General features: G+C 44.6%; 1 protein-coding gene across 1 annotated transcript in view; it reads left to right on the forward strand.

Moving 5' to 3' along the window:
* Positions 1-25,219, forward strand: part of LOC114656958 (protein FAM102A-like) — a 146,797-nt gene extending 121,578 nt beyond the window's left edge. Inside the window, exons 6-12 of the mRNA XM_028808614.2 lie at positions 1,223-1,269; positions 3,188-3,342; positions 7,343-7,447; positions 9,903-10,095; positions 14,407-14,528; positions 22,137-22,206; positions 22,288-25,219. Of these exons, the coding sequence (XP_028664447.1) occupies positions 1,223-1,269; positions 3,188-3,342; positions 7,343-7,447; positions 9,903-10,095; positions 14,407-14,528; positions 22,137-22,206; positions 22,288-22,333 (738 nt within the window). The 3' untranslated portion in view covers positions 22,334-25,219. The remainder of the gene's footprint in view (positions 1-1,222; positions 1,270-3,187; positions 3,343-7,342; positions 7,448-9,902; positions 10,096-14,406; positions 14,529-22,136; positions 22,207-22,287) is intronic.
* The last annotated feature ends 86 nt before the right edge of the window (positions 25,220-25,305 follow it).

Here is a 25,305-nt window from a genome sequence, read left to right on the forward strand (position 1 = left end):
TTAATTATGGTTACTCACCAACAATGACACGACGACTTGTCCAATAACGATGAGTTTAATTTTACTGCACAACAAAGGATAGCGTTACAGCTCTTCTAAAGGAGCCTCTTCAGGCGACTGTTTAGCACCGCCGTTGTTCTTCTTCCAGTACTCTTCAATCCAAATCCCTAAAGCAGATTCCATCCAGACTACTGCCTTACAACGTCCACTTGCAACTCATTTTGCGCCCTGGTTAAAAGACACTGCGGCCGTAGATCTTATATGCTTTTCCTCCTTTTTAAATAAAAAGAATCGTGGACTCATTTATGCTGTAATGGTGTCCTGCAGCGGTGTAGCTGTTTCCTTCCTTCAACATATCCAAAACCTTTTTACCTTTTCTGCAATCATTTGCATCTTCTGTTGGCGCTTGTGCACGTTAATGCTGAATGAGTGAGATTAGTACTTCCTGGTTAATGCAGCACTCCGTCGCTGAGCCAATCAGCAGCACACAGGAACTTAACCGCATGCTCTGATTGGGTAGCTTCTCAGCCATCCACCAATAGAGTCCCTTGTTTCAATTCAAATGCGTCCCTTGTTTGAATTCAAATGGGCAAATCAACTGAGGAAGCACACGTACTGTAGACCGCAGACATCCGCGAAGCAGTGAAAAATCCGCGATATATATTCACATATGCTTACATTTAAAATCCGCGATGGAGTGAAGCCGCGAAAGACGAAGCACGATATAGCGAGGGATCACTGCACACATTGCTGTCTTCAGTGTGAAGTTACTTAGTAGTTTGGGATGGTGAAGCACCTTGGAACTTCACATGTTGACGTTAGTTTGGTCCCGTTGTTTAAACTCTGTTTGACGAGACGTGTTGGGCTGAATGACCCATTTCTCATTCAAGCTGTGCACACCGACTCCTTCATATCAGTCGCTGCAAAATGCAACTGCACGCCTTCAGGCTGATTTTGCTTTCTGTCTCTCCCTGCTTAATGTCCCATTTCCTGGGTTCAGCCACTTTGGAGCACTGCCCTCCAACTTTTAGGGGGTATTGAATTTATGAGTGGATATCTCTACCTGGTGCCAACCTTTCATGACAGGCAGGATGGACGGCATTGAGGCTGCTTGCGAGGAGTGTGTTTAAGTCGTCCTCCTATGTTGTTGTCCTTTTACAAAGCTGATGATTCGCCTCCATTACTGCACTAATCCTGATCTTTCCTTTTTTCCACAAATCAGGTGACAATAGGAATGACGCTGCTGTCAGGGGATCCTTGCTTTAAAACGTAAGTACAGGCCGCGTTACTGAAGTGGTGAGTGTGGTCTGGCAGTTCGTGGCAGATGCTTTTGCAGTGCTGTGGCCCGGGACACACTGAAACGCCCACACAGCGTCCGAGTGCGTTTGTCCCGTGCCAAGTGGCCATTCTGTGTGAAGCTGCCAGGAGTATGAAGTGGTGTGCCCTTTTATTTAAAGATTGTGCATCCATGCACGATGCGATTCGTCTGCTTTAATAGACGCATGTCCTACACGATGGCACTCCCTGTTGTTTTATAGAGCTGGTTTATCATGTATTTCATATCCATACCAACTGAATTTCGGAATAGGTCAGCCACCTGAAGCTAAGCATGTTTGTGCCCATCTTGTACTTGGATAGAGGGTCCATATTAGGAAAAGCTTGAATTGCTGCTGAAAAGGTGTTGGCGAGGCCATCGGTGGGGGGCACTTACCCTGTGGTCTGCCTGTAGGTCTCAATGCCCCAGTGCAGTGACGGGGACACTGGGCTGTACACACTGGTGCTGTCCTTCAGATAAGATGTTAATATGAGGGTCCTGAATTTCTGTGATCATTAAAAGATAACTGGGCACCCTTTGAAAAGAGCAAAGTGTACCCCAGAGTCTCGGCCTAAACTGCACATCATGACCTTGTCCATTCTGCCCCCACCTAATCAGCCTCTAACCATCTCTCTCACCCCTTAACCACCTAACAGTTAATGTGTACTGAGCATTCTGGTGCAAAAATGGGTAACGTCGCATCATCCAGGTGGACGCTGTACATAGGTGGTAGTTGAAGTGACCCCACTCACTCTAGAAAAATTGCTTTGACTGTCTAGAAGAGCACCATATAAATGTAATTATAGTACCAGAGTAAGAGTTCTGTGTTCAGCTAGCTCTGAAGCTCTAACAGGACCCCCCCATCACCATATGGAGTGTTTTGTGCACTGATTGCAGGTCATGCGTGTGTGTGTGGAGCTCTTATTCATTGATGTAGTCGACTGTTATGGAGAAACATGCAAGGTACGTTCAGCCATCTCCTTTTTAAATGTAGGATGCACCTGGTGGTAATTTTGAACTACTTTAGTCATCAAGTCAAATCTGAGGCCCCTCAGTTACACATGTCGGTAAGATTGCAGTAGAATGTTCATGGATTCCATGAATGACAGGCCTTATCCACACAGGTGGAAGCTGAGTTAGTGGCCTCGGCTAAAATTTTGGGCTTTGGTACAAGCCACCAGTTTTCTTGTCTCGTAGTCATCAAAGACAAAATGTCACCAAATGCAAGATCCTTGGCAGTGTTCGTGAGCGTCCTGCATAGTGAAGTCTGGTCACAATAATAAAGACAGAATGTTAGTGGTGGTCATCAGTGACCTTTGACCTCTGCTGTCTTCCTTGTGCTGACTGATGACATTTAGTGGGTTGGGGACCAGGATGCTGGTGTTGGTACCCAGTAAGTTTTGTAGCTAACTCCAGTAGAGTCGGTGAATTTCAGGCCTCTGCTAGGTAAACATAAAATATTTTTGTCCATAATCAGCATATATATGTGAGAACAGTTGTTGTTGTTTTCCTTACTGATGACTGATGTGTGAAACAGATAATCATGTGTCATAGTGCAGCCTGGTAATGGCACATTTTACGACTCTGAATTTCTTCCCACCCTTGGAGTCCTAATCTCCTGAACAGGGCTGCTTCAGTCTCTCCTAATAGCTTACAAAAAAAATCGGGAGGCCAGTATCGACAACGTAGGCACACAGTGCAGTGGCCATACTCTTTATATACATCCTTGGTGTAGCCAGGCCTAACCTGCCCCTGGTAGTCTGGACATGGTCTCTTGCCAAGGACTGAAGCGGCTGTTGTCTTGCTCATCTTTTCTAAGTGTGACTCCTATCAGCTGCCCCTAATTATCTCTTCTATTTCGTTTCATTCCAGGCCTCCTAACATCACCAAGTCCATCTCGGTGCCTGGGCACGATCACTCCTTGCAGCTGGAATGCAAGGGAGAAGGTACTGGGGCAAACAGCATCGCCACAACTGGCATCAGCACCGTACGGCAGCTTAAGTCGCGCACCTCTGTCCTCAGCTCAGGTAAACGACCGTGGGGGACTATAAAAGCCTGACTTGGTGCCGTGTCCTTGATGCTTTTCTTGTGATTGGACCTAAAGATTTTACGTACTTACTGGAGGGAATTGAGAGTACATACATTACCACAAGGTCCTGTCAGTCACTGAGTGATTGCTCAAGCAAGCACACGTATGCCCCCCTTCACATATGCCCCCGGCACTCACGTGTACTCACGTGCTCGCTTCACCCTTGGAATGCTCTTTCTAGCTTGCTTCCATCGTTAATGCAGTCATCTTTGAGTGCTTGCTTGCGGTTATGTAATTCTCTTCGTGGTTGTTTTGCACATGAGCGCACCTTCACCCACTCGCTCTCAGCTGGTTCACACAGTGGGGTACTGGAATCCTGAAATGCCAGCTCGTGTGCCATACTCTCCTACCAGCAGGAAGGTTGGAGTGTTAAGCTCCGCTGCCTTTAAGGCCCACGATGACAAATACAGTGTAGATAGAGTGTATGAATAGGGTGTGAGTGTACAGCATGTATATGCGTAACAAGTGTGTGTGTGAGTACATCATAATAATAATAATTCTTTGCATTTATATAGCGCTTTACTCACTACTCAAAGCGCTTCGTAATTGCAGGTTAAGGGCCCAGCAAAGCAGAGTCCCTTTTGGCATTTTATGGGATTCGAACCGGCAACCTACCGATTGCCAGTGCAGATCCCTAACGTCAGAGCCACCACTCCGCCTACAAGTATATGATATACAGTATGTTTACGATATGAGCTGATTTCTGTTTTTCTTACAGCAACAAGAAGGCCTACTTACACAGCCTGAAATAGCTGGTGCCTTTGTACTTGGATTGAAATGTTGGACCAGTAGTGTATATTGGGGGGGGGTTATATGTAGACACACACAAGATGCACAAACAGGCTTCATAGACAAAACATTGGGCCCCTTCACTTCCTTCCACTATAAGCTTTCCTGTTCCTTTATCTCGTATACACACAGTGTTTACTAGCCGACATGCCTGGCACTGCCAGGGTGCAAAAAAAATGGACTTCTGGAGATTCAAGGTAGCTAAACACGGCCCACAATGACACAAAAAGACATACTCATGGACAAAAGCGGTAATCCAGCCAGACATTGATATCATTATCCAGGTTAGTTGAGAGCACAGCTCTTGTACGTATGTGCCTGTGGTCTTCTGCTGCATTCCATTTACCTTGGAAGTCGGAGCTGGGAATGACATCGCACCCGAGTTGACTGCGTTCCACTAAAACATTTGTAAAACCAATAAGTGTGTGTTTAGGAAAGCCTTTGTTGTGCCTGCTCCATCGGAATAAATAGAAGTCGATAACCGCACATTACACCTTAGCGACGTGTCTGCAGATAATCATTTGGAGAGAACTGTGTGTACGACTCATTTAATGAGACAAATAGACAGAAGTACTAATAAGCAGGAGAATACTACCGCAGTCACTAAAGTCCGTAGTGTACGCCGCCATTTGGATTGACGTCCTAACCTGAAATCAGACAAACTCTGAACAGCCCTGTGAAAATCTGACTGGGAACTCAGAAATTCTGACTTCCCACTTCAAATGGAACTCCACATTAGATGAGATCGCGCTTTGGCCGCTACAAAACTTTGTTTAAGCTCTCGCCAGCTAAAGCACACTCCTGCTGCCTGATGGGAACTGCAGTCACTGCGTCTGTGCTAATTTTTCAGTTCTCCTTCTCCTGTTATACCTACCCCATATCCCATGTAGTTTATATTTTACATTAGACCAATGGCAGCACACATTCAAAATCATGTGACAATTGATTCAGCAATTTTTTTTAATGATTGGCAAATGGACAGACAGACAGACATCCAAACAGCAATAATGAGTGGTCTGGAAAAGGAGGACGTTCCCCGTCTCAGCCAGGAGACTTGCATGGGATGACAGAGTGATGGGAGAATCGGGTGGATTGGTGTCCAGGTAGGGTTGGATAGAAGATTCTTACCTGGGTGGGAGGTCAGTGTAATGAGGATGGGCTTTATAATTGGTCGACATTCCCTTTCCCAGTCAGGAGGCCAAAAGACGTGAGGGGCAGTGGGAGACAGCAAACCCCATTCTGCATGTTGTTTCCCTGTGGCAGCATTACCCTTGACAAAGCCCTATTTGGATACCTGCAGGACAGCCTAGGAGTTGAGGTTCCATAAGGCTGCTCCCTTTGGTTCAGGGGTATCTGTTAGAAGGAGAACCTCCTGACCCAGAAGTGCTTCCTGGAGGCTGTGGTCTGGTGCTGAAAATACTCCCAGGTCAGGTTTAAAAGGGAGTTCTCCACTTTGTCCAGTGAGTCAGAGTTGGGACAGAAGGAGGACAAAACTCACCTGGGGGGAAGAAAAGGCGATGATTGTATTGTAGTGTTTACTGTCAGAGGAAGAAGAAGACTGTGAATACAAACCGCCATTTCAGTTCAGGGATGTCATGGTGTGGTTGTGCTTGTGGATCAGTGATGCCCCCTAGTGGCCACAATATAAAATAATGTAAGATAGAGAGTGGAAATGTACTGTAGATACTGCAGAAACTCGAGCACTGAATGGCGAGATGCAAAAAAGTACTCTTCCTGCTAACTTTTATTACGCTTTATTAAGCCTTTGCTGCTGTCCAAACCCAGCATGTTCTGTGCAGGGGCTGATTCAACATTCACATCTTTCTTGGCATTCATTCTAAAGGCACCACATGCCTGGCCTTGACTACCGTAGTCTTTGCAAATTGAGTGTCACCACAATTTAAAAAAATTTTTTTTTTTGAATCTCTCTACTTCAAAATCACTGTGTTTTATTGTTAACAAGAAGAAGCTCCTGCACTTGAGCCATAGCCTGGCCTGGGGAGAACAAGGAGACTTGACGAGAGACACTGTGGGTATTCCCTCACATGGCAGATGAACACCCCTCAAAAAAAATGTATACTTGACGCATCTACATTGGTGCAAGGGTCCGCTAGGATGTGCATGATGTAAATTTTGTTATCGGTTCTGGTGCCTGTTTCTGATCAGTGCCTCTAAAATTTGGTGATCACACTGTCTTGTGTACATCAATTGCACACACACACACACACGTGACAACAAAACCCGCGCTGATTGGAGGAACATTTGAGTGAAGCGTCGCCACCCGCACCTACGGTACACAATCCAACATTAAAAGCATGCAGCGATTTAAGAAATCACCCAGACCATCAAAAGATGAAAGTTTGTGCAGGTGGCACTGCAAGACCAATAGGTAAAGGCAAAGAAGAATCTTTGGGGTGGGTGAGCAGATTGTGCAACCAAACACTTGAACTATAAACAGACCAACGTGCACATCCCCTGCGTGAAAGTGCGTCTGTGGCTGTCTGCGCCCAAGCCTGTAAGCTGATCGCTCCGCTCTGCTCTAAATTGGCCAGATAGGGGCAACCAGTCCAGTCATAGTTTGTGTGGGGTTTGCGTGTTCTCAGTGTGTTTATGTGGATTCTCCATTTTCCGGCTTGCCAGATGTGTGCTATGGTGACCAGTCAGCTCGAAGTTGGCCTGATATGGAATGCTGGCCTGTCTGGTGACCGTCAGTGTGGAGTTGACATGATGTCTCCATGTTCATGCACTTTTTTTCTTTTTTCTTTTCCCCACATTCTAAATACACGTGTGCCCGTTTCATTTGTCAGCTATACACTGGCCTGGAATACCAACCCAGTCACCGTGTGGCATTTACACTTTCTTTTGGTTATTTGGATTTTCCTCAAGTTTCTGTCCAGTAAATTTGTTAACTTGTAAATTATTCCTGTGTAAGTAATTGTGTTGGTGTGTGTAAGTGGATCATGGGATGGTCCCGCCAGGGCCCAGTATCACTGGCATGGGCCTTCATAGCCTTCTGATCCTGAAAAGGACAATCCAATTTGAATGATGGAAGGATGGATGCCATCAGAAGTTTAGTGTTCTGTCTTGTGCTGCAGTGCTTATGGGAAATTCTCCATACCCCCGTCACTCTCTTTCTCTCTCATCTCTAGGTTTGCCGGAAGAGCCAGACCAGAGCCTGTCGAGTCCAGATGAAGTATTTCACACGGGACACTCCAGGAATTCCAGTTATGCCAGCCAGCACTCCAAGATATCAGGTAATCCAGCTGTGTGAGTGATAGCTAAGGGGGTCTAGACAGCCTGCTAGTAATCTTTGAGTTCTGTTCCTAAGCCACAGCAGTGTGTGTGATGCTTTTCTATCCATTCCAGAAGCCAGAAGCTCACCACCCGCCTGAATTTGGGTGTTTTCCACTTTTACATCGATTACATCAGACTTAACGACATGTCGCCTTACATGACTTTTCCAGCAGTTTTCCGTCATAGCCTTCATTTGCATAACCTTAGAGAGTCGGTGGCAGTTGGCAAGCGCGCTCCTTTGATGTTATTCATGTAGTCTGACATACCCAGCAATGCACCCCGACAAAAGGGTTTGATTTTTGTCTTTAGTCTTGGGGCGGACTCTGCGCACATGAGAGCTGACAAGCAGTGAGCACTCGGCTGGAATCACAATGCATATAAAGTGCAGCAACGAGGAATAAGAGACGCGGCCATTTTAGACCTTCACAAACGGAAGAGGAGCTCGTCTGTCTGTCTGGTTTGTGTTTCGTGTGCCACAACAGACTGGAAAAAAGAAATGAGATGACGGCAGAACTCGCCGTAACTTTTATACAGCGCCGGCTCCGTCAGGCAGCACCTTATTGGCTGACATACAAAGGGACGAACACGACTGGGCTGTGAGGTCAGCAGGCAGGCCTACTAAATTTGGTGTACGCAGCGACTGTCACATCATGTAAAGTGATGTGGTCTGACGATGAGGTCAGCAACTGCAGTCGCCAAGTCTGACGTACCACACATCTGAAGTCATGTAATGTGACATCGGAGTGGGTGAGGAGGACGTTACTGAGGTGCTATTTGTTTTGTTTTTACTATCCATTCTTGTTTGACTTTTTATTTTTTCTCTGCACCGGCCACTGATTTCTGCTGACTTTCACCTCTATGTCGTGGCTTGGAAATCTGAACCTGTAAAAGAACACGTTAAATACTATCAGTAAATGTTTGCCCGTCATATTCAATTGAGAACACATTTTACATCATTTTGTAAAAAGATCAAACAAATCGCAACAGCTAAAAGCGAGTGCTGTAAAAGCAGGATGTACAGCAGTAATGTCAGACTTGTCATCTGCATGGCCACACAAACTCTGTCTGAAGATGCAACGGTAAAGAATTTGGGTGTGATAAGGAGGTGGCCGGAAGCGCAGTGTGATAGAAAGAGAAAGGTGCACCTCCAGTGTGGATAAGGAAAATGGCAAAGGAGAACAAAGGAGGTTAGGAGTAGGTGCTGATACTGCGCATTACCGCACCCACCACACGACAAACCAACTCAGGATCCCAGATTAGAACCCGAGTGCAGCCATGCAACGGGTGACACCACACTAGTTCAGATGGAGTGGAACAGTGAGAGGTTTTTTATGATGGTGGCCGGAGTGCCAATTCTGCCACCAACCCCCAAGTTTTTCCCTGCCAGTTGGAAGGCCTACATGCAGGGCTGGATGCAGATTAACGTCATACCCAGGACAGAGCAATTGCAGGTCAACGGCTTTGCTCAAGGGCCCAACAGAGCAGAGTCCCTTTTGGCGTTTACGGGATTCGAACCAGCAACCTTCTGATTGCCAGTGCAGATCCCTAACCTCGGAGCCACCACAAAGGTGTTTTTCTGGAGGCTTTAGAGATGAAGGTTGAGGCGAAGCTACGGGGCAGTTGCCTGGGTAGTTTGGGGTGAGTGAAGCCTGGAATACTTCTATCTGGTCATCGCAAGTCCAAGGGGTTCCAACCATGACCTTTGATTAAACGTCAATCAGTTGAGCCGCTCACTTTCACTCGGCTTGTCAATGAATTGTGAGGCTCTGATCTCCAAGGAGGGCACTAAATGGGACTCGCTGCTGTCCACAAGAAGTGTCTAATTTTGAAAATGGCTTTAAGGTTTGTCTACCCAGCTGTTTCTGGCCACCCCAGCCCTCCGCTTCGCAGTGTCTGGCTTCGCTGCTGAATGATGGAGGAGTGACGAGTCGCGTCATGAAGAGTTTTGAAAATAAAATCGAACCCTTTTTGTGGAGCAGCACCAAAGCAACATGGAAGCTGTGCGTAAAACTCCCCCTTTGGATGCGTGTAGCTCATTCAGTTTATATTTGTGAATTACTTACCCTGTGCAGGACTATAGAAGCCAATTCTCCTTTTCTATTATTAACATTTGATCCTCACAGTACAGTTGTTTTTTTTTTTTGTAAATTCTCTAAAGAGTGTTCTACTTTGAGACGTTTCCACCATGTTTTTGGTGTTGGTGATAAGTTCTATACCGAGGCATTGCTGTGAAAAGTGCCACATGGTGGGCACTGCATAGTACACATGGACAGAGAGCCATTGGCTGAGCACCATACAGAAGCAGCTCCTTTGCTAGTCTGGTGTGTGTGTGTGTGCGCTTTGTTTTTGGGTTGGTTTGTGGCCCACCTCTTACCGTTATTAACAAAGACTCCCATTTCTTATTGTTGTGTGCAGGCTACAGCACTGAACATTCACGTTCATCCAGTATGTCGGACCTGACCCACCGCCGCAACACCTCAACAAGCAGCAGTGCGTCTGGAGGACTCAGCATGACGGTGGAGACGACGGAGAGCGAACGTGAGCCCATCCGGCCCGAGAGGCCTCCCCGACCACCACGGCCTGCACTTCAGCTAGATCGGCCTTCCAGGTTTGTGGCCTGCCTTTTAAGAAATGCTGCTTCTTTTTTGCCATTACGTCTGTTTGCATAAGTAGTCTTGTTATGTGCCTTTGGAGTTCTGGGATGTTGTTTAGGAGACAACCATGCTGGCTCCTGTGTGCTGTTATACAGTCCATCTATAACAGGGTGGACAAATTGTAAATGGATATGGCAGTCTGCTGGGCTACCATCTTTGTAAACTTGGTAGTCCAGGTATGCTTTCTGGTAGCCCAGCTTTATATACGGGCTGAAGGGTTACTTGCAACATTATACAGTCAGGCGGCCATTTTCTAACCCACTTAGTCCTGAACAGGGTTGTGGAAATAGATAGATAGATACTTTATTAATCCCAAGGGGAAATTCACAGAGTGAATGGGGCAGAGCCCATCCCAGCTAGCATAGAGTGCAAGGCAGGAAGAAACCTTAGACAAGGGCATCAGACCATCGTAGGGCACAACTTTTTACAGCTACGTTTATTTGGGTGGGTGTGTGTCTGCGAGATGGCGGTTATGGCAGTGTGGTGCGCTGTAAGCAGCTGTCTTTAAAAGCAGCGCCGCCCAAGTTTTAAGATCATACCTGAAGAATTGGGTCTTATAGTGTGGACTAAAGATCTGAAACCCAACCCCGAGTCTGTAGTTTGGTTGACTGGAGTGAAAAACTGTCAGTCCTGGGCATTTGGATTACCAGTATGTCCACCCCTGTTTAAAATGTAGCAAATTAGAATAAGAAACTGCCTCTTAGCACTGTCGGGCATCATATTCAGCAATTCAGTGTATTATTAACTGGCACCATTCACTTTAGTCTGCCACAGAACACTTAAACTGTCCACCTCAGTTTGACTATAAGGTTATTATATCAACCCTTTAAACTTGGCATCATTGTTTTGGACCCACTGGTGGGATTGAACTATAATACAAAATTAAAACAAAATGCATAAAATCAAAGTATATTGTTTTGCTGTTTAAAACGTTGTGTTACTTACCCTTACTACTACATAGGGTAGTATGTTCTGTCTTCCTTCAAAATGGCTGAATTTCAGTATCACAGGCCCCCCAACCCCCTCATGGCTTTCTTGAACATCAGTTATGTATGAACACAGAGGAACTAGAGAAGGAAGGGCACAGCAGGCTGCTTTCCTCTAATGTGGGTAGTGACATTTTCTACAACTCTGTGGTGGCCGTTGTGGTGTACTGGGCTGGTGACGTCACTTCAAGAGAGGACCACCGAATCAACAAGCTAATTAAAAAGGGTAAACACAGTTATGGGACATGCTCTGGAGCCACTAGAGGTTGTAGAAAAGGAGAGAATAAACACAAAACTGAGTACCATTATGAACAACGCTACACATCTTGTCTGTGACGCACCAACACTGAGGACTCTCAGCCAACGAATCACTAAGCAGAAGTGTGTGAAAGAAACACGGGGGCTCCTTCATACCAACAGCAATATGTCTGTATAGTGCCTCACTGGGACGGGGACTGCCAAGTTAGACATTTTCTTCCTTTTGAGTCATTCTGGAGTGTGTTCAGATTAAAGTGTGTGTGTGTGTATTTATTACTTAAAGAGCTTCTGCAAAAAGCCAAATTCCCCCCGGGGACAAATTAAGTTCTATCATTGTCAATTTGACAGACAGACTAGTATCTGCTCAATGAGAGGGGGGCTTCAACATTCAAATAACCCCACATTCCGGTTTCCATATCTCAGAATTTTATTTTATTACAAGCAAATCGTGCTTGCGAAAATTTTGCAAGAATAAAAGCGTTAATGAAATAAGGGAGAGAAGAACATCACACATTACAGTAAGAAAGCAGATCACTTTAATAAGTAGTGACTTGTGTGAGGACTCGATATTAGAATAGTCACATGATTATTATGGGATGTTATTCTAGTCACTTAGAACAGCGTGAATATTTACAATACAAAGTGTAACACGAGCAGGTTAACAGAACATACTGGATAAGATGGGAAATGCAGAACACATGCAAGTCAGTGTGTGTGAAGTGTGGCCGTCAGGTCATGTAGTACACTGACGTCTGTAATAATTGTCAGAAAACACAATTTGTTACATAAATGTTATTGTCAGTCAAATTATTCCCCAGTGTGTAACCCACAAGTATCTGTACGTTTAACTCGGGTTTCGATGCAACTCTGGAAAATGTAGTGTACAACTGGCCAAGGGTAAAAACAGGGCCTGGCAAATAAACTCCGACGTTATTAAAAGGTGGTCGTTGTGACTTGGTGATAGGCATACAATAACGAACGGGGAATAGTCTACGCCGTAATATAAAGGGAATACAGTGGAACCTCGGGTCACGACTGTAATTCGTTCCAAAACTCTGGTCGTAACCCGATTTGGTTGTGACCCGAAGTAATTTCCCCCATAGGATTGTATGTAAATACAATTAATCTGTTCCAGACTGTACAAACTATATGTAAATATATTTTTTTAAAGATTTTTAAGCACAAAAATAGTTAATTATACCACAGAATGCACAGCATAATAGTAAACTAAATGTAAAAACATTGAATAACACTGAGAAAACCTTGAACAGAGAAGTAACATTGCAACAATGCACGCTACGAAGCGATCGCTGTAAACAGAAGTGAAGTGGAGGTTAAAATCCAATAGAAGAAAAGTCTTCTTTAAATACAAAGAAGTTAAAACAATGCTGGAATCCGTCTCTTTAAAAACAAGCCCGGTGCATTCTTTAACTGCCTTCTCGGCCTTACGCGGCCAGCCGTCTCTCGCTCGCTCGCTCGCTACATAGCGAATACACAGGGAGAAACTGAACACGTGCGGAGATCATCGGCGCATACGAACCGGAAGGGAAACTGGCTTGTTCATCACGCGAGTGTGTGGTCGTGAACAGATGCAAAAGTTTGCCAAACCTTTTGGTCGTAACCCGATTTGTACGTGGTGCGAGATGTTTGTGACCTGAGGTTCCACTGTATCTTCTTTTCAGTTGTCCGTGTTATGCCATCCCTGTAGTTTTTCTGTCGTGATGTTTCTTGTTGTCTGCCTGTTAGCTGCTGCTCTTCAGAAAGGGTGTGTGTGTAATTCGTTTTTCGTTGACTATCCAGGTGCAAGACTTGCTGCTGCTGATCTTCGGATAATGTCGCTCTGTGGTTTGTCATACGTTGTCTTTGTTGTTCTAAGGCATCTTGCCTGTACTGGTTGGTGTGGAATGATGTCGATGTTTCTGCTTTTGTGTGTTGGTGTGAATATGTAGGCCAGCGAGACTGTTTCTGTTGGTCGCAGCTACGCTGTATGTGCCTTTTCATTTTATCGGGAGGCTTACGTTGAAGTGAAAGACAAAGGAGGCGTAAAATGGTCGTGTAATAATGCAGTTATGGTCAGTAACAAAGTATGCACCAAATAAACAGTCAAATACCACAGTCAATAATCAGTCACATTGAAGAATTGAAGAATTGAAGATAAGCCAAAGATCAAAACCCTGCCAGGAACACAAATTCCTCGCTATTGTTGTGGAGGGATGTAGTAGTTGTGGCAGTCGTCGTTTATGTAGAGCGCAGACGGACACAAAACGAAATAATACAAGGATTTTTGGGAAGATGTTTTTGAGTCTTGCAGGTCTTGGTGGGCTGATTTGGGTACAGAGTATCATTTCTTTACCATCTATATATGTTCTAAGAGTAAGATGGGGTCTTCAATAGTGGATACGTATGCTATGGGTACTGATTTGAAAAAGTGGAGAAAAAGAATCCTGCTTTTGTACTGCTATAAAACGGTAACACTAGACATATTACCTGTAGATATTTGATAATCGTCTTTCTGTCTGTCCCTGACACGTTTACCAGCATGTTTGAATGTTCTCATGGTTTCCATGAGTGCTGGAATAAGCTTTCCAAGTGCATTTTTAATAAAAATGTTACTGAATTTTTCACTTTATTCTGCTGCATCACAAGTGTACAACAGGAGTAGAAACTGTGAACGACAAATGCCTGACGTTTATTTTGATGGGTGAAACGTGAATATTAAGTGAAGCAAGAGGAGGTTATGGACAGTTACATTACAGTAGCAGAAAAAACACAAAAGTGAGGCCGAGTTTGAAGGGTTTCCACTGTGGGTGGCAGATCAGCTGCAGCTCTTTGCTTTTTACCCCAAACGTAACTTGATTTGAATGGAAACTGCGTAGTTGGGGTGTGCGTGTGTGTGTGTGAGAGAGAGAGAAACGGAAAGAAAACAAACTGAAGGCAAAAAAGCCACCGGCCTGAGCACAGCTTTGCTGCACTTACCCCTGATTTTAGTTGGATGATTTGCCAAATGTTACTTTTCAACAGGAGAAAGAAAGACTCCGTAGAGAACCACCCGACCTGGCTAGACGACACCAGAATAGACGCTGATGATATAGTGGAGAAGATCGTGCAGAGCCAGGACTTCACGAACGCCAGCAACAATGAAGGTAAACGGTCACCCTTGTGTTATGGCACCTCATGCTTTAGGGTTTTATTTTATTGCTGGGAAACCTGAACAGCGGGCTCCTTTACGTTGTGTAGCTGGGACCCTTTTATTGATTGCCCAGTGTGCTCATATATCCAATTCAGTTCAGATTAGCCTAATGTACCATACAGTCATTACTATATAATACGGAAAGACGTAATGTTGGAACTAAACACCGAAACTTTACTCAGAAGGTGTGTGCACACGGACTCTACAGAAGACTCACAAAGTATTCGGACCCCTTCACTTTTTTCCCATTTAACTTTGCTGCAGCCTTCTGCTAAAATCGTTGTAATTCATTTTTTTTTCCCCTTGTCAAGGAACATTCAGTACCTCAGAATGGCAAAGTGAAAACAGGATTTGAGGGGTTTTTGCAAATTTTTTAAAAATAATAAATTCTCCCCTTTGGACACAAGTCTTCAAACCCTTGACTCAGTACTCCAGTCTGGAGGCTTTTTGGGGTCTTGTGCAACGAGTGTCACGCACCTGAATTTTGAGATTTCCTGCCACTCTTCTCTGCAGATCCTCTCAAGGTCTGGTAGGCTGACATCAGTTTTCAGGCCCCTCCATTGATGGTCAATTGGGCTCAAAGTGTGGGCTCTGGCCGGGCACTCAAGGACCTCCCCAAAGATGGCCCTAAGCCCCTCCTGTGTGTCTTTTCTTTCTTTGTCCTGTTGGAAGGTGAACCTTCATCCCAGTTGGAGGTCCAGAGTGCTCTGAGTAGGTTTTCATTATGGACGTCTCTGCACTTTCCTCTTTTCAGCTTATTATTTATATATATGTATATTTATATATTTATATATAATATAAAATAGTTGAAATAGTTTTACTGTCAAATAATGCAGAGAGTACGCAACACGGGGGTGCAGTGAGTGTGTACGCCCGATGAGCCCAGAATTAGGGTGAAACACGTGTCGCGTACTCTTTGCATTATTTGACAGTAAAACTATTTTCAACCATTCTATGATCTGCTTCTCGCAACTGAAAGAGGGCACCGTGGCGGATGTTAGCCGATTTGCTGATCAACCACAAGCGTTACCTGGTAGGTAACCACCCATACAGTCAGATTGTGATTCAGACTACGAATGCCATGAATGTAATTACCCCAATCTACATGCTGTCAAATAAACGAACCACACGCCGTAGTGCAACGTTGGGGGCTTCGCCTCTGGCGCTGACGTTCGAGGTTCGATTCCCGAGAGGGAGTGCAGTGAGTGTGTACGCCTGATGAGCCCAGAATTAGGGCGAAACACGTGTCGCGTACTCTGCATTATTTGACAGTAAAACTATTTCAACCATATATATATATATATATATATATATATATATATATATATATATATATATATACACACACATATACACTTGCCAACCCCCAGGCCGCCGGTGCTACACGCTAGCCACTTTGTGGTTCTGCCGCTCGCGTGTGGGTCGGCGGATGTGCAATTTAAACAGATTGTTATTTTCATGGGAATTGTTACATATGCATAATAGAACTAACTACATTACAACGAGCAATTAACCATAGTAAAAAAAAATAGTAAAACGTAATAAATTGGAAGAAAATTGCTTCATGTTGTGCTATTTGTTGCGTTATACGTTTTCGTTCTATTTGTGTTTGAAATTTAACATGCAAATACTTTTTAAACGTACACTTTTACTGTAAAACTTGAGTAATAAAAATATTTGAAATTAACTTTTCATTAAGATCGCATTGAATTTTGATTCTGTGTTTGGAGTTACATTGTGACAACGTAACGCATAACTGCCCGTGAGTGAAAATCGTTTGTTTCTCTCTAATAAATAAACCGACTTTTTCGAATGTTTGTCCATTATTTGTTAATTGTCTTTGTTAAAGCTCTTCTAACGGGAAACTGTAAACATTTTAATACAAATGGCATATCGAGATCTCCTTTGGTGTCTCATGTTATCCCCTGATGATGTACTACATTACCTTTCTTGTCGCCTGTTAAACTTTTACATGTCAGAATTGTTCGATTAATTTTGAATACAACTAATCTTGTCCAATTGCACAGCCCATCACTCAGACATAAATTACGCAGTAACATTACGACACATTCTTCTGTTCAACAGACCAGACAGTGTTAACAGTTGTAGATATTCTACATGAAAACATCAACTTACAATATCATCTTCCTCACCATCACCACCAACTGTTTGTCTATTGATACACATTTAACTAATTTGCCGTGTAACCGATCGACAGTTTTCACGTTAATTCGTTTGACTTCATCGTTTCTCAGTGTTAGGATTGCCTGTGTACTCATTTCTTCTGTTGATAACCCTTCGTGATGAAATTCTTCAATAAGATTTGGACATAATACGTCTTCTTTTATTGGGAACTTAAAGTGAGGAAAATGTAAAAATGTATAAGAGCTGAAAGCGCAGGAACTGTCTGACAAAAGCATTCACACCAATGAGAGGTGAGAGGACCGCGGGCCGTGAACCAGAAATGGTGGAGAGGAGGGCGGGACTTGAAAGAATCTCTTGACAATAGTCTCGTCTCATCTCAAGATTTTCTTTTATAATAGAGAGATTTATATAAAAATAAGATATTTTCATATGGTCTCCTTTTTAATACGGAGCTGTTTATTTTAGTAACATCCTGCCCGTGTCTCACACTCACCCTGGTTTATCCTTGGTAAGACCACTTGATGCCCAGTGTTGGAGCCCACCTAATGCAAGATACAGCATGTGGTGGGCATCACAAGGTCTGCAGCAACAACATTTATTTCTACAGCACATTTTCATGTAATCAGTGGAGGTCAAAGTGCTTTACAACATCTTGAAGAATAAGTTACAAGAAAAGAAAAATCAAATAAGATTAGGCAACAACAGTAAAGAATAAGTAACAAAGCAAAAGCAAATCCAGAAAAGAGCGAGATTAACTAGTACAAGAGTGGCGTCCTTCTGTACGACATCATGGCGTAAGTCCGGTAATACACTCATGTGGCCGGAGGCAGACCACGTGGTTGGGTTGTAGCTCAGCTGTGCGGACCCCCTATAGACAGGCAGTCATGTGGTGGACTTCAAACAAAGTGCAGAAACATCTGAAGGAGGGTCAAGAGAATGAGGTCCCACCGGAGCAAAATTTGAAGTGTTACAGCAGCACTTGTGAAAATGTGAGACTTCAGTTTACATTTAATAAGTTTGTTTAAAAAAATGTCAAAAATCCTGTCTTGGCTTTGTCACTCTGGGGTATTGAGTCTCTTTTGATGATAATGGTTTTAGCACAAAGCTGCACAGTAACAAGTCACAGGAGGTCATGGTGAAGCTTTATAACACACTGGTGAGGCCTCATCTGGAGTCCTGGGTGCAGTTTTGGGTCTCCAGGCTACAAAATGGACATAGCGGCAATAGAGAAGGTCCGGAGAAGAGCGACAAGGCTGATTCAGGGCTACAGGGGATGAGTTACAAGGAAAAATTCAAAGAGCTGAGCCTTTAAAGAAGATGGAGACCTGACTGAAGTGTTTAAAATGATGAAGGGAACGAGTCCAGCGGATGGAGATGGTGACTTGAAAATGACAACATGGGGACACAGCTGGAAACTTATGAAGGGTAAACTTCGCACAAACATTCTGAAGTTTTTCTTCACACAGAGAACCCCAGACACGGAGTGAGTGACCAAGTAGTGTGCTGGACAGGAGGACCGTAGGGACCCTCAAAACTCAACTTGATGTTATTTTGGAGGAGTTAAGTGGACAGGCCTGGCGAGCTTTGTTGGGCCGAATGGCCCGTTCTCATAACATAAAAGCGAATCGACTGTATTCATATCCTGTTACTTTTTATTTTTTTCCGCATCCATTAAAAGGGATTCACAATAAATAAAATGTTAACGTAAACCCAGAACACCTGCAGCACCCAAATTCATCAAAATGAGCGAAACTGAAAAATGAAATGTTTTCGCCGTTCTTTGCTCTCAGGTGTTGCTGGGTAAGGGCGAGGAGCAGAGAGCTGTAAGCTCATTACGTCGCAGGTCACTTAACGGCCAGCCGGCCATCTCCACGGATGCAGACCTGTGCCCGCGAAACTGCACGCCAAGTCCACGGACGCTGCCAAGGTGACCTGACTAAGCGCATCACCAGACAGGGGTGATACAGGCGGAGTGGTGGCTCTGAGGCCAGGGATCTGCCAGTTCAAATCCCGTAAATGCCAATAGGGACTGCTCTATTGGGCCCTTTGACCTGCAATTGCTGAGCGCTTTGAGTGGTGAGAAAAGTGCTACATAAATGCAAAGAATTATTATTATTAGGGAGACGCACACTGCAGCTAATGCCACTTGCGCTGAGGGGGTGTGACGTGGCACATCCACAAACGTTAGTGTGCCCAATCAAAACTCCAGCCTTCATGGCAGTGGCTTCACTTCTGAGCGTGGCTCTCGTTTGAGGTGAGCAGGCTGAGGTGCGTCTCTCTATGAAGCCCACTGACTGGCACATCCTTCTGTCCCACTGGCAGCACTGAGCCCTTCTCTGCTTGACGTTTGATCTGAAGAGGGTCTCCATGTCCAGCTGGGACTTTATGGTCAGCATACCGGACAGTGCAGGGCAGTGCGCACATTTTAGTCATTAAGAAGTAGGCATTAAAATATGAAACACGGCAAAAAGAAATGGCAGGAAGGTCCAGGCCCCCCGATGTGCCCCCTTCGACATTAGCTGACCTCTTATGTCGGCACTGAAGATGACCTTATAAAAGGACAAAACAAAAACCCCAATTTGTGAATGTCCACCTCTAAAATGCTCCTCGGACAGTCGTAAACTTCATCAGAACAGCTTGAAGCAAAAATCCAATAACTGACATAAAGGTTTGAAAATAAATCCAAGTAACAAAGTAATTAAAAAAAGGGCCGATGTGGAGAACAAGGGAAGAAAATGTCCAAGAGGTGGAAATCCATCCGTTTAAAATGCCCAGGAACAGTAAGGTGCCATACGGCACGAGAGAATGTCCTAATGAGGAGGAGCGTCCATTGACAAGTAGCTTTAGCCTCCTTAGCTGTACGTTTTCACCGGAAAAAACGGAGCAAAAGCGATGCGGATTTAGCGCACGTCGTTCGCGTGACGTGATTTGAGGCGGTTACTGACGCACAGCCAGACGTCCCCACCGAGACGGCCCAATGGCGTTTCTGATTTTTATTTCAGTTGCTCACACGTGAGAGGGTAGAACGTCGCTGTCTGATTCACACGACTGACTGGCTAGCGCGGCGCCAGGCTTAGTGGCTTCCAGGTTTCCCCTGACAAGAACGTGGACAGTTGTCTCGTTGTGAAGAGTGCTAAGGGGGGCTAACGTCTCTCTCGTCCTTCCACTTGATTGCAGTCATTTTGCCTTTTTTGCCATGAAGCTACTTGCGCCACGGTGGTGAATCTGCACGGGACTGAGTTCACTTGGCATGTCACAGCAGTTTGGTCGTACGGCGCCATGTCATGCGTCAGTTCCACTGTCCGTGTCAGCATCTGCTGACTGAGGCTCGTCGTCATCGCTATCGCTTGAGTTGAGCTGTGGTTCAGTCGCAGTTTGTTGTAAAACTGCATTTATGACTTCGTTTGCCATTCTGTTTTTTCTTTGGAGGCTCCTCCCCCGTCATGAATATTGAAAAGTTACCATAGGCCATCAAGAATATCATTGTGATGGCCCATCACAAACATTTGTAGCAATAAAATGCATTATTACTGCTGTTTGTGGTGCACCATTTGTTGGAATGACAAATGAAATGCATTTCTTTTAACCAAAATGTCGTATGCGTTGTCTGTTAGGATGACAAATCCAATGTTCATGTTGCTGTTCTGTGCCATTTGTTGTGGGATTCATAAAAGCAGTGCTGATGTTTGTAATGCATTGCATTTGTCATTCCAACAGGTGGTGCATGTGTTTGTTGTGTCTGATTTGGTGTGGGATTTGACAAGCAGTGTTGATGTAATGTCATGTGTTGGAATGACAAATGCAGTGTATGTGTCTCATGCCTTTTGGTATGGGATTCATAAAATCAGTGTTGATGCTTGTGATGCACCATCTGTTGTAATGACTACCGAAATATTTTGTTACTACAAATGTCTGATGTGCCATCTGTTATAAGGGTGTTATATGCCATTTCATATACTATTTGTAAAAGCAGTGCTAATGTTTGTGCCATCTGTTGGAATAACAATTGAAATGTATTTTATTACTACAAATGTTTGCATTTTTCATTCCAACAGACGGTGCATCACAATGTGTTGTATGTTATACCATGTGGTACGGGATTCGTAAAAGCAGTGCTGAGGTTTGTGATGCACCATCTGTTGAAATGACTACTGAAATGCATTTTATTACTTCAAATGTCAGATGCGTCATCTGTTAGAATGACAAATGCAATGCATATGTCTGTGATAGGAATTTGGTTTGGGATTCGTAAAAGCAGTGCTAATGTAATGTGCCATCTGTTGGAATGACAACTGCAATGCCATGTGTCTCATATGCCATTTGGTATGGGATTTGTAAAATCATTGTTGACGCTTCTGATGCACCATCTGTTGGAATGACTACCGAAATACATTTTGTTACTACAAATGTCTGATGTGCCATCTGTTATAAGGGTGTTATATGCCATTTCATATACTATTCGTAAAAGCAGTGCTAATGTTTGTGCCATCCGTTGGAATGACAATTGAAATGCATTTTATTACTACAAATGTTTGCATTTTTCATTCCAACAGACAGTGCATCACAATGATGATGTATGTTATACCATGTGGTACTGGATTCGTAAAAGCAGTGCTGATAATTGTGATGCACCGTCTGTTGAAATGACTACTGAAATGCATTTTATTACTTCAAATGTCTGATGCACCATCTGTTAGAATGACAAATGCAATGCATATGTCTGTGATAGGAATTTGGTTTGGGATTCATAAAACCAGTGCTAATGTAATGCGCCATCTGTTGGAATGACAACTGCAATGCCATGTGTCTCATATGCCATTTGGTATGGGATTTGTAAAATCATTGTTGACGCTTTTGATGCACCATCTGTTGGAATGACGACTGCAATGCATTTTATTTCTACAAATGTTTGTGATGTGCCTTCTGAGACATAGCAACCAGCCAGACAGACACACAGATGCACAGACGTGTGTCATTTTGTTACGGTGGATGTTACACGGTACAGTATAGGTGACAGTATCGTGACAGAATTACATTTTTGACATTCATTTGTATCAGACGGGTTGTCCACATTCAGAGTGAGCCATAAAGTGAATCTTGGCAGGAGCCTCTCGACTTCCAGCAGCTGAGAGATTTCACGTGCGAGTCGATTTGTGCCTTCACGTCAGGATAAGGAGAATATCATTTGATTCGGCAAGACGCGTCCAAATAAAAGTCTGGCTCTCCGTATTTTACAGCTCAAGTTGCACTCGCCTGGTCAGCTTATTAAATCGGAGAGACGCGTCAATGAGAATCCTCGTGTGCGCTTTGTGACGCCTGGAAGACTGCGACTGGCCGGGACGGGCGTGTGCCAGCAGGGACTGAAGGATCAAAACTAAACCTCAGTTATTTATTTTTTTTCTTCTTTTCATTGTAGACAGTAATTTGCGACTGTTTGTCAGCAGAGACGGCACGACTGCCCTCGGTGGGATTCAGCTGGGAAACAGGTAACGCATCCGACGAGGCGATTCGCCTGAAATGGCCGACTGCAGCCGTCCTCGTATTAAATGTCTGCTTTTCTTTTTCAGGGTGTCGGCTGGCGTTTTTGAACCCGTGGTTATCGAAAGCCATTGAAGCCCATTTGACATTCCAGTGGGTTTTGTTTGTTTTTCTCCCCACCGACCCCTCGATCCTGCTGTTTTGAACGGACCACCTTTGAGACGTCGTGCTGTGCCGCAGCTTCATTGCTTTGTGTCTCCATGTGCTTTAAAGCTCAAACGTGCAACACACCTGAAGGGGGGGGGGGGGCACACCGCCAGAAATGAAACAGCCACTGCTGGATCAGTCGCTTTTCTGGGGGGGGGGGGGGGGGGGGGGGGGTACATAGCGGGTATGGTGGCGATCGGCCTGGTCAAGTGTTTTCCTGTAGAAATGTCACTGTGGTTAATTGCTGTCCAGTGGGGGTCCCCTGTTCTGAATCAGCAGGCTCCCCTATCCCGTATTTCACAGATTTGACCCAAAGGGAAATTTTCAACAAACCTGGCAGAGCAGCCATTCAAGATAAATGGCACAGCCAAGCGCATCATGCCAGAGGGGGGGCGGCCTGTTCAGCAGGGTTAGAGATCGATCGAGTGGTCCATGTGTATGTTTTGTTGCTCCTTCCTTCAAGACCACCCGATGTCCTCATTGTCGTCACTTTCGTGTCCGGATGGCCCCGCCGTTGTTCTTCACTGTGAGACAAACGACTGCGCGCTTCTTCGGGTTCCTTGTTTTTGTGCTAGCTGGGCTGGCCACTTTATAATAAGCTGTTTCTCTTTGTTTTAAAAGTTGTTTGGCTGCTCCTCTTTGTCTGTCTGGTGGGATTCTTTCTGTCTTTATACATTTTTTTATTATTATTATTATACTACCAAAGCGGTTCGTTTGAAGCCCCTGCTCTGGGAGATCTGATCCATTCCACTTAAACTTGCATACCACATTGAAAGAACCAGAGGTATGTAATGTGAATATAAACGTCGGACCACCTGGCCAGCAGTGGAGCCCACTTGCTGCGACCCCCTCATCTCCCTCCCAAGTCGCCCCCCCCCCCCCGACTGCTCTTCACTCACTCCACGCACAAAGTGGGCGCTCCTTGGGGTCCCCGTCGGCAGGCGAGTGCTCTCTGCAGGTTCGCCCGCCTCTCTCCCTCGCCGTTCATGCCGCCATTAGACAGAGCTGGCGACCTCTGGTGGGCAGAGAGGGAAGTGCAGGCCTGTTTTCAGCTCCCAGCCGTTTCTTTTCGTTTTTGACTTTTAAACTTTTTGAAACTTTTTTTTTTTCTCCAAAGTTACATCTTAACGTGTTTGGAGTTGAATTAAAAAAAAAAAAAAGTCCCGAAAACGATCGGAAAAAGTTTATATTTGTGCACTTTGTTGCCACGGCAAACTTTTGATAATGGATTTGCCAAGTCGTGTACCACTATGTTAAATAGCTGGAGCCTTTCTAGTTTTGTGTGTTTATTATTATTATTATTGATTTTTGTTTTAATTTTTCGGAATATTCCGGTGTTTTCGGTTGTGTTGCCCAACATCTCGATCATGTTACGCTTTTCTTTTTAAACAACCAGCGGGCTGGTTCTTTTAATATTGATATACACGCCGAATGTTGGGAAATCGGTGGATCATTAGATAGCAAAGAGAAATAATAACTTAATAAAAAGCTTATTAAAACGTGTATGTGGTTCATGTCTGGTTTTGTTTCCTTGCAGACCAGACTGGTGTTTGATGTCTTTTTTTATTTTATTTTTTTTTCCTTGATACTTGACTGTTTTGTAACCTGTGATTTAAATATAAAGCTTACTTTCGGTAGGTGGGTGCTGTTTATTACCGAGGAGTTCCACGACACGTCCGCCAACGGGGTGATAGCCGCGCGCGCTGCCCGTCCGTTTCCCGTTTTCTTTTCAAATAAGCCAGCGCCGGTTTGTCCCTCGCACTCCCCGTTCAAGTCTTAACCGACGGCTCCGCTTTCTGCTTTTGAGTCTGTCCTGGGGGGGCGTTCAGGAGGTCCACCCATCTGCACTTCGGGCCGAGGGTCACCCCATGGGTTTTCAGATTGGAGTTTTGCTCTCGGGCCCGGCCGATCCCCCGCCCCCCCGGTTTAGTTCTGCTCACTCGTACTCGCACGACACGGTGTGAGGCACTGGCTGGCACGTTGTCATGGCTACCAGGGCCCAGCCGTTAACGGGACAGTGAGCGAGTCGGCCTACGATGGCTTGGTGGCGGGACGGCCGACCTGACGATTCACCATCATCTCGAGCACAAAGGATCGCTGGCTGGGGTCGGCCATAGAATTAGCTGTGCAATACTCGACCGCCGCATTTGTTCTTGTCGCAATAAAACTCGTCGGGCTTCTGCAAGATGTCGCCGACTTCCACCTTTAACTCCCGTGTTGTTCCTTTTGTTTCGTTCCGCCGCCTCCTTCGGGATGTCGACGGCCATCCATTTGCACTGAACTTGAACTCTGAAAACCCGTCGGGACGTCACGTCGACCGCACAGCGCCGCCTGCTGTTCGTTTTTGTGTTTTTGGAATAAAGGGAATCAAAGCTATGCACGACAGGCAAAGACTCAACCAAACAGATGTGATATTTTCTAACCGACTTAAAATAAAATTTAATTCTATAGATTTCTATAATTTTCTTAACTCTGTAGGCCACGATGGAATGTATTGAGAGAAATATTTAGACGGTTCTATTTTTATGATTCGCCAGCATTTTGGTTCTTACTAAAGTTTATAACTAAAAAAAGAGAAAAGAAAAAGAAAGAGAGAGAGAGAGAAGCTCCAAAGGATTTGTCCTTTTGATTTGTTCGTTTTAACAGGTTTATCTTGTACACCTTTGATTCACTGTAGACGGAGCACTGTACTGTATTTGATTCAAAGTATATTTGTATTTACAGAGTGTATTTGAATGGCTCATATTTTAGACTGTAACAGTATAATAAAAACATGTATACTTTTGGGAAATAAACATGTCATGGGGTACAGATCTCCACGTCTGCTCTCTTGCTTTACTAGAAATGTCGGCTGAGACCCCTTGGTGCTGAGCTCTGAATTCTCCTTTTCTGACCACCCA

The sequence above is a fragment of the Erpetoichthys calabaricus genome, chromosome 9 (assembly GCF_900747795.2).
Source record: "Erpetoichthys calabaricus chromosome 9, fErpCal1.3, whole genome shotgun sequence".
Classification (NCBI taxonomy): Eukaryota; Metazoa; Chordata; class Cladistia; order Polypteriformes; family Polypteridae; genus Erpetoichthys; species Erpetoichthys calabaricus.